The following is a 9,545-nucleotide window of genomic DNA, read 5'->3' as shown; positions in this document are numbered from 1 at the left end:
GCGGGCTTAAGATAGCGTTTCAGCTGGTGAATTTTGTGTTTGTTCTAGCAAATAAAGTTTTGAAAATGTTTCATTTCATTTAATAAATGTATATTAAATGATTTATAAAGGTAAACTCAATGCAAAAACAATTTGGAAAAAAGGAAGACAAAAACATGCAGATTCGACCTGGCATGACCCGGTTTAGGACTAACAAGCTTTAATGGTGTATTAAAGATGGGATTGAAGATATATCCTCATCATTAACATACTTTTACAATATGGGATCAGAATGGGAAAGGATTTTTGGGAATCATAAAAGAAAATTTTAAGAAAAAGACGAATTTGACGTGGCTTGGCTTGACTGGTTGCATGGCTTTCTTATAAGATTGTCATGGCTTATGGGGAGGGTCAATATTTCTGATTTAAGAAGATTTGAAGACATAAACATTAGTATATAAGTCGTGGCTTGGCTAAGCATGAAAATCAAATCTTTTACCTCCTTGTAATTCAAGCACTTTGAGTGCATTTTGAGAGTTCCTTCTCTTCTTGCCCCCTTTTCAATACATCTTGTAATCATGGCCATGAATGCTAAATTTCCCAATAACCTAAGTGATATTAATGAAGTGGATTATAAGAATTTCTTGCATTCCATGGGAAAGGAGGTTGCTGACGGGCAATCTGGCGATACCAAGATATTCTTTGATTCCCTTCTTCCTCTTCTAAAACTCCCTCTTTGCTATGATCTTATTTATGCATCCACCAGGTGTTGGGATGAGAAAAAACACGTTTTTAACTTTAATGGTGAAGAGATGGTTCCCATGGTGGAGGAAATCGAGGGTCTACTATGTTTCAAAAAGGCGGACAAGCCGTTAGTTATCACGACAAAATGTAGCTCCTTAACTGGTTATTTGCGTGAGGTTTTAGGTCTTTCCCACTATGATGGTATGACTTTCCATCATGGATATTATATTCTTATTAATTGTGTTCTTGAACCTTTTAGAGCCAAGGGTACTAATCTCGAACTTGCTATTTCTTATGGCTCGGCTAGAGTTAAAGCATGCATGATTGCTCTTATGGGTCTTTTGTTGTTCAAAGAGGATCTTGGGCTATGTGACGAAAATGTGGCTGGTTATGTGCCCCAAGTGTCTAATGGGTGTAGGCTAGGACCAATAATATTGGGAGAATTAGTCCTAAGCCTTGATCAACAAAAGGAAAAACCGTTCTCTTTCATGAAAGGGAGTCCGCTAGTGCTTCATTTGTGGCTAATGGAGAAGTTTAAGTTGGTGAATCCTTTGAGAGCACTTACTTATCATCCTAAAATCATCCTTTACAGAGGATGCTCCAATCTATATCGTGAGGTGAGGGATAATAACAGGTGGAGTTTAGCGCTCTCAGGGGAAAAGGAATGGGTGACTCCACATTTAGTTATCAAGGAAATTGTGTATAGTACCGCCAATAAGAGAGGTGTAGTTCTTCCGAGTGTCAAGAAGATCACTTTCTATTATCCATGGAGGTGTCTTAGGCAAATTGGGCAGCGGCAAACCTTCATTAGGGACCTTCCAACTGACGACTGCACAACTCATTGGATTGATGATAAGTCGCTACTACAATTGCTTATTGCTTGGGAGCGAACAAAGAAAATTCCATTCCTTCCCGTTTTAAGGTACCCAATCGTTGATGCTTGCTATGAAAAGTGGCGTCGTGGAGATGTGGGAATGTATAAGAGGCCTAAAACGGAGGTTGAGTCTTCAAGTAGGGTCATCAAGAAGATAAAGAAGGAGGAGTGATGATAAGAAAAAATGGCTTCCTAATGGTTGTTTGTTTATTTATTTTCTTATTTTGAAATTGTATTTCCTATGGATATAATACTTGTTTAGGGACTGCCCTAGCAAGCTTTGTAGTGTGTTTAAGTATTAGGCTTAAGGTAATTAAAAAAAAAAAAATCAATGTAATGCGGGAATTCGATGAAATAAAATGAAGCCATTAAGAATGTTTTTCGTTCTAAAAAAAAAATCTGCATTGCACGATTTAATTAAGACCATAGTGACTTGTTAGTTTCCGAGATTGAATCCTTACATGATAAGGCCAAACATGCACTTATGACCATGGATGCAAAACAAAGTATTCACGCAAATGATGACACTAAATTACTCTAGTAATGCAAGGGACTTATAAAGATTTACACATGGTAAGTTTTGAATATCTTGTGATTGTAAAATTTAGAAATATACATATATATATATATATATATATATATATATATATATATATATATATATATATGTACGTACTGAGGTACATATACAATACATCACGTTTTTTTTTTTTTTTTTTTTTTTTTTTTTTTGGGATTCTCTCTATTCTTTTCTTACGATCCATTTATTGCTTAGGCCTTTTTCTCTCATTTCTTTTCTATTACTCTCCTTTTATGCCCTTCTTTTTTTGGCCTAACGAATCTTGAGAGTTAAGTGGCATACATCAGGTGAGCTAATTGCCCCTTGACTAACGCATTGGCCTTCTCTCCAATGGCTGGGCCAGTGCCTTTTCAGCCTAAAAAAAAAGATAAGTGAATATGTAATGGATTTCACCTTTATTTTTGACCGAATCCATGTGGATTGCCTACGTATCCCATGATAAGGGAATCAGGTCAAAGCGTAGTTCAGGATATTACGAGGCTTGCTTTTCTAACTAATATATCTGAAAGCTATCTTACTCATACTAGGATACATCGTGGATCATACGATCATCAAAATACTAGACGTAATATTTCTTAAGCTGGTCAAGCTTGGTAAAATGGAGGAATTCGTCGCCGTTAAGATCGACCAGTTTCACTGCCCCTGCTGAGGTGATGTGTTTAACTTGAAATGGGCCTGACCAGTTAGGCTTAAATTTCCCACGAGGATCATGTATTGGAGGCCGATTCTCTTTCAAGACCAAATCTCCTTCTCGAATGCCCCTATCTCGCACTCTTTTATTGAAAGCTCGCGCGATACGTCGTTGATAAAGTTGGATGTTGTTTAGGGCCTCCAACCTTCGTTCGTCTGCTAGGGCCAGCTCGTCGTACCAAACCTTGAACCATTGATCTTCGGATACCTCGCTTTCATTCATAACCCGGAGTGATTGAATTTCGATTTCCACAGGAAGGACAGGTTCCATTCCATATACTAGAGAATACGGAGTAGTCCCTGTTGGAGTTCGAATAGAAATTCTATACCCCCAAAGGGCATATGGTAATTTGTCAGGCCATTCCCGGGTTTTTTCTGTCATTTTTGCAATTATCGTTCGAATGGTTTTGTTGGCGGCTTCAACTGCTCCATTGGTCTGAGGACGATAAGGGGAAGACTGATGATGTCTAACCTTATATTTCTCAAGAGTTTCTTTTAAGTGCCCTTCAAAGTGAGAGCCGTTGTCAGAAATGATTTCAAAAGGCACTCCGTAGCGACATATGATGTTGTTGATCACAAATTTGGAGACTTGCTTTGCCCCTAGCTTTGCATATGACGCTGCTTCAATCCATTTCGAGAAATAGTCAACAGCAACTAAAATGTATTGGTGTCCGTTCGAGGCTTTTGGGTGAATTTGTCCGATGATATCTATAACCCAACTAGAAAACGGCCATGGAGAAGTGAGATTATGTAAGGAGGTAGGTGGCATGTGATTGAGATTTGCGAAAAATTGACATTTCTTGCAAGTCCTCACAAAATGGACACAGTCGCTTTCTAAAGTGGTCCAATAATAACCTGCTCGCAAGATTTTTCGAGCTAGCATCCTGCCATTCATGTGCGGACCGCATTCACCACCATGGATTTCTCCAATGATCTTTTGTATTTTTTTTTCGTCAACACACAATTGTAGAGTTCCATCAAAACCCTTGCGGTACAATCTATCTTTTAGTATTACAAAGTGAGCTGCCAATCGCCGGATAGCCAATTGGTCTTTTTTATGACTCTCTTCAGGATATCGACCGGTGATTAGAAATTTTTTAATATCAGCATACCAAGCATCTTTATCATCTTGCAAAGTCAATGCAGCAACCATATGTTCAAGGTTGACTACCGGTGAATCACTTTCCTCAATAGTCACAGCTCGAATTTTTACGTTGTTTTCCCATGTTAAATTTACCGCTAAGTTTGCTAATGCATCCGTGAAACTGTTTTGCTCCCGGGGAAGATGCTTGAAGTCAATATCTTCAAAGTACGGAATGAACTGTTGGAGATACTCGGTATACATTTGTAATCTCTCATCTCGGACTCTCCATACTCCAATTGTTTGAGAGATAATGAGGTTAGAATCTCCATATACTGTGAGGTATTTAGCCCCTGCCGCTAAGGCTGCCTTAACGCCATAAATGCAAGCTTCGTACTCTGCCGTGTTATTAGTCGTTGGAAAACTCAATTTCACAGCAAAAGGGATATGAATTCCATAAGGATCAATGAGCAAAACACCCGCGCCATTGCCCCTTCTATTAGATGCTCCGTCAAAGTACATTTTCCACCTAGATATCCCAATGTTGAGTAAATGTTCATCTGCAAACTCGTCATCAAATTCATCTCCTGATATTGGTCCATCAACCAATGCTTCAGATATCGCCCTTCCTTTAACAGATTTCTGGTTTACACATTGAATATCAAATTCTGAAAGCATTGCATGCCATCTCGCGAATCTCTCAGTGAGAATTGGTTTCTCAAAGATGTACTTGATAGGATCTAGTCTTGAGATAAGGAAAGTTGTATGAGCCTGTAGATAATGTCGTAGCTTCTTAGTGGCGTATATGAGGGCGATGCAAGCTTTTTCTAAAGGATTGTATCTGGTTTCATAATCCAAAAACTTTTTGCTGAGGTAGTAGATGGCAATTTCTCTTTTGGTGCCTTCTTGGTATTGAGCCAATAACGCTCCCATGGCAGTTTCTGTGACTGTGAGATATAAAATCAAAGGCTCTCCCGGCTTGGGTATCATTAATACTGGAGGGTTAGAGAGATATTCCTTCATCGAGTCAAATGAGGCTTGGCATTCTTCATTCCATTTTTTCGGAACATTTTTCCTCAACAGCTTGAAAATCGGTTCGCATCGAGTGCTCAGTTGCGATATGAACCTGCTAATGTATTGAATTCTTCCTAGGAATCCCCGAATTTCTTTTTCCGTTCTTGGTGGAGGAAGTTCTTGAATGGCTTTCACTTTATCGGAATCGACTTTGATCCCATCTTTGCTGACAATAAAGCCCAACAGTTTTCCAGAAGTAACTCCGAATACGCATTTTTGAGGATTCAATCTCAAATTATATTTTCTAATCCTGTCAAAAAATGACTTTAATGCACTTATGTGCTCCCCTCGATCGTGGCTTTTGACAATCATATCATCCACGTATACTTCAACCGTATCATGAATAAGGTCATGTAGAATTGTTGTTGCAGCTCGTTGATAAGTGGCCCCTGCGTTTTTTAAACCGAACGGCATTGCTTGGTAACAAAATGTTCCCCATGGGGTGATGAATGACGTCTTTGGTATATCGTCTTCTGCCATGAGTATTTGATTATAGCCCGAGAATCCGTCCATAAATGAGAACATGGCGTGCCCCGCGGTACTATCCACCAGTACGTCAATGTGAGGCAAAGGGAAGTAATCTTTTGGTGATGCAGCGTTTAGATCCCTGAAGTCGATACATACTCTGACCCTTCCGTCTTTTTTGGGAACTACCACTATGTTAGCCAACCATTCAGGGTGTTTGATTGGTTTAATAAAATTGGCGTCGAGTTGTTTCTGGATTTCTTCTTTGACTTTTAGACTAACTTCCGGTTTCATCCTTCGGAGCTTTTGTTGCTTCGGCTTGCTGTTGGGATAAAGAGGAATGCGATGTTCGGCAATGTTACGGTCAACACCTGGCATATCTGCATATGACCATGCAAATACATCTACGTACTCCCTAAGCAATGCAATGAATGCAGTTTGTTCCTCAGGGGAAAGTGAGGATCCTATTTTTACTTCTTTTACACTACTATCAGTGCCAATATTTATAACTATTGACTCTTCTATGGGCATCATGCATGACTTAGGCTCATCGAAAGATTCATTATCAGATAATTCATTATGATCAAAATTAACTTCTTGCATGCAAATATATTTAGGTTTATTAACACACTCAAGGTCTTCATTTTCAGAATAATAAGACTGGGTATGAAGGGATGATTGGCTAGACGATGAACTATCGGTTTCGTAACCTTCCGAGGCGGAGGAGTGGGTAAGGTGTGGATTTGAAAGATGCTTGGGGATTGGATCACCTAAAACGGGTGGAATGTAAGCTTCTTTGTTCTTGAGGTGGACATTGCCTTAACGCTCAATCCTTGTATTAACCGGTAGAGTAAGCGCCATTGGATCAAGATTTCCTTCATTTCCAAAGTTCGTAAATAATTGCCTCAACACTCCTTGCTTCAAATATTCGATCCAATCAATGTTCTCTTTAGGCTTAGGTTCCTTGTATAACCATTCTTTGATTAATTCCTCATCTCTAGCTTCAACAAAGAAGATTTTCTAGTCCTGGAAGTCTGTGCTTCTTAACTGGGTCATACCATGGTTCAGGAAATTCGTAGTAGGGCTCGGTATCGTGTTGTAATACAAATTGCCCATTCAATGTGAGGGATGGTTTCTTAATGACGTGGAGGTCCTTGCTTGGATCATACCCCAAACCATAGCGATTTTGCTTCTCCATAATGGGGATTGGATGTTTCATGCCTTTGCCGTCACGACCTAAACCTTCGCCTGGGATATATCCCATCTTCATCATCAATTGAAGGCCTTTGGTGAGGGGTTGAAAGGTATTTTTTTTGGGTCTTGGCTTGAAATATTTGGGTGTAGAGGGTGGTATGTCATTTAGCGGGGGATTGAGGATTCAATTCAAGGTTTTCCCCTAAACACAGGATACCCAAGGTCAAAATCATGAGAGAAAGAAGATAGGAAAAAGAAAAATAGAAATAATAATAAAAGAATGTGAATGCAGGAAGCGGAAGTACACGACTTATTGATTTGACTTTTTTTAAAATAACGTCATACTTTTGAAAAGAAAAAAAAAATACTTCTACGGAACCAGAAAGATTGTTGGAATTTGACTCTGTTAGATTAGATAGGTGATTGTTAGAGGATCACAGTTGTTTCTTTTATTTGTTGGATAGTAACACGTCGTTTTGCTGTTTTTTGGCGTTCATCTCCATTCCACTTATGGTATCCGAATGATTACTTCTTACTCCTAACATCAATAATAAGGAAAATAAAATAAAATAAAAGAGTAGGGCCTGTATCCCTTTTACACATTTCTTCCGTATTGAACGTGTGTTTCGTGATAGGATTATGCACTCATGTTGTTTGTGCTAACATGCCCTTGTGAGTCAAGTAGAGTTCTCCCGTATCTTAAGAGCTTTGGTAGGGGCTCTTTTCCTGTTGAAAGAAAAAAATTGTTTTAGGGTCTCACCCGAAGGTTGCCTACGTATCTCCACGTGTGTAGTCATTTTGAATAAAGTCTTATGAGTATTTGTGCATGTGATAAGCAGAGAATCAGACCCGTCGTAGTTCTGTACTAAATAAAAGTATTGTTTTGGTTTATTTAAGCAGCTGAACTCATAATTTGAGTTGCCTACGTACCCCCAACGATATAGGTGGGAAGTGTCAAAGGAAGAAAAAAAGAAATATGAAGGGTGTTTGAAATGAGGGATTTTAGGGGATCAAGCTGCACGTAGTTCTCAAATGGGGGATAACGATTTTTGTGTTTTTTGGCTTTTGGCTTTTGTTTTCTTGACTTTCTTTTGTTTTTTGGTTTTTTTTTTTTTTCTTGTTTCATTACAACGCCTTAGCTTCTTTCAGACAGGAAACGCATGACAATATTCCTTCCTTGCTTTCCCTGGTGTCTTAGACCTTAGATGAAACTTTGCCGGCCTTCTCTTTATATCCATCAAATTCAAGAGCGTATAACCATTTCGCCCATGTTTTGCAGACCTGAGCACATGCCTTCTTAGTATCTTTGTCAATTCTATTCAGGAAGATATGTGGTTCCATAATTGATTGGATGGAGGCCACAATAGTCGCGGGCGTCTCCTCGTTGTTACTATTCACGGCTAAGTTCTCGTCATCCATCCAAATGGGAATACACTGGTTGATTGATCTACAATATCGGGGTGGAGGATCCCTTGATTCTGCCAAAGCCAGTCATCCCATCTTTTCACTGATTGGTTCACGTGTCACAAGCTCAATGGGATCGTCTTCATTTGAACAAGTCGACAAAACATTTATTGATACTGATTCTTTATGACTCAGGTGTGATATTTTAGTAATCCGATTGATGCGCAGACGAAGAGCGTGGCATTTGTCAGTGTCATGCCCATGGAGTTGATGATAGTGGCAATATTTATGGAGATCAGGTCCAATGGGGTCAGCTCCTGGGCGACGAGGAAGTGGTTTGATAATTCCTTTGTCAAGGAGTCCTCGAAAAATTTCTGACGGAGACGACCAACGTCGTGATGAAAGAGGTTGGAAGTGGGTTTCTCTTCGACCAGGTCTTGTAAGTTGAGAGTTAATCTCCCTCTGTCTAGGTCTTGCATGGACAGAATCAATAATTCCACGATCAATGAGGTCTTGAATTTCACACCGGAGATCATAACATAAGTCAGTTATGTGACCATATTGATTGCAATAATCACAATATTTCTCCATATTCGTTTCAAGTGGAGGCAAGGCATGTACATATCCTTTTATTCGGAGAACTCCTTGTTTGCGTAACCGGCTACACACCACACTTAAAGGTTCATCAATTTGAGCAAACACTCTTTTTCTTGACGACTCGGTATACGGGTTCACCTTTGGTCTTTCGTCAAGTAGCTTGTAACTGTCAATATCAAAGCCGTGTTGTTCCATATGACTGAGATCACCATATCTTATCGTGACCATGCGACGATAATAGTAATCATTAAGGTTCCTTAAGATTATCAGCATGAACTCTCTATCGGTAATGGAGTGTCGGAGCTTAGATCTTTTTTGGGAACATCTAGAGCAGAAATGAGAAAACGTCTCATTATTTGTCTGTCTCGTTGCAATCAACGCGTGTTTCTCGGTATCTGTCTGCCTGAACTCGCGAGACCAATCAACGATAGCTTGTGCCACCTTTTCCCATTCTTGTCTAATAAGTGGGTTCAGAGTGCAGTACCATGACAACGCTGGTCCTTTTAAACTACGATCAAACAACTTAGGGAGATGCTCTTCCGGAATGCCCAATGGAATTAAAACATTGGCAAACTTGTATAAATGTATTACTGGATCATCAGTTCCATCTGTTTTTTCCAATACCGGAAGTTCTTGATACCGGGCATCATACCTGTACTCTGGGAAGGAGACTAATGCTTTTGTGCGGATTTTAAAACAGGAACTCGTAACATTGAGATCTAGATCATAGTCGTCATCTTTTGATCCGTCATGACAGCCTTCAATGCTATCTTCGTGAGAATTGCTACTATTCCAAGATTCACCTGGTTGTTCTGGTTGCTCGTGGTTTATCCCAACATCTGGAGTTCTTAATTCATCTTCAT

General features: G+C 39.5%; 1 protein-coding gene across 1 annotated transcript; it reads right to left on the bottom strand.

The window, feature by feature from the left end:
* Window positions 1–2,736: 2,736 nt before the first annotated feature.
* LOC110802860 (uncharacterized) lies at window positions 2,737–6,751 on the bottom strand. Its single transcript, XM_056842183.1, has 2 exons — window positions 6,496–6,751; window positions 2,737–6,305 (listed from the first exon to the last, which is right to left on the bottom strand). The coding sequence occupies exons 1-2, from the start codon at window positions 6,749–6,751 to the stop codon at window positions 2,737–2,739; spliced, it is 3,825 nt and encodes a 1,274-aa protein (XP_056698161.1).
* Window positions 6,752–9,545: the final 2,794 nt, after the last annotated feature.

Source organism: Spinacia oleracea, chromosome 4 (genome assembly GCF_020520425.1).
Source record: "Spinacia oleracea cultivar Varoflay chromosome 4, BTI_SOV_V1, whole genome shotgun sequence".
Lineage (NCBI taxonomy): Eukaryota > Viridiplantae > Streptophyta > Magnoliopsida > Caryophyllales > Amaranthaceae > Spinacia > Spinacia oleracea.
The sequence above is the reverse complement of the archived record's forward strand: the minus strand, read 5'-3'. Positions and strand labels throughout refer to the sequence as shown.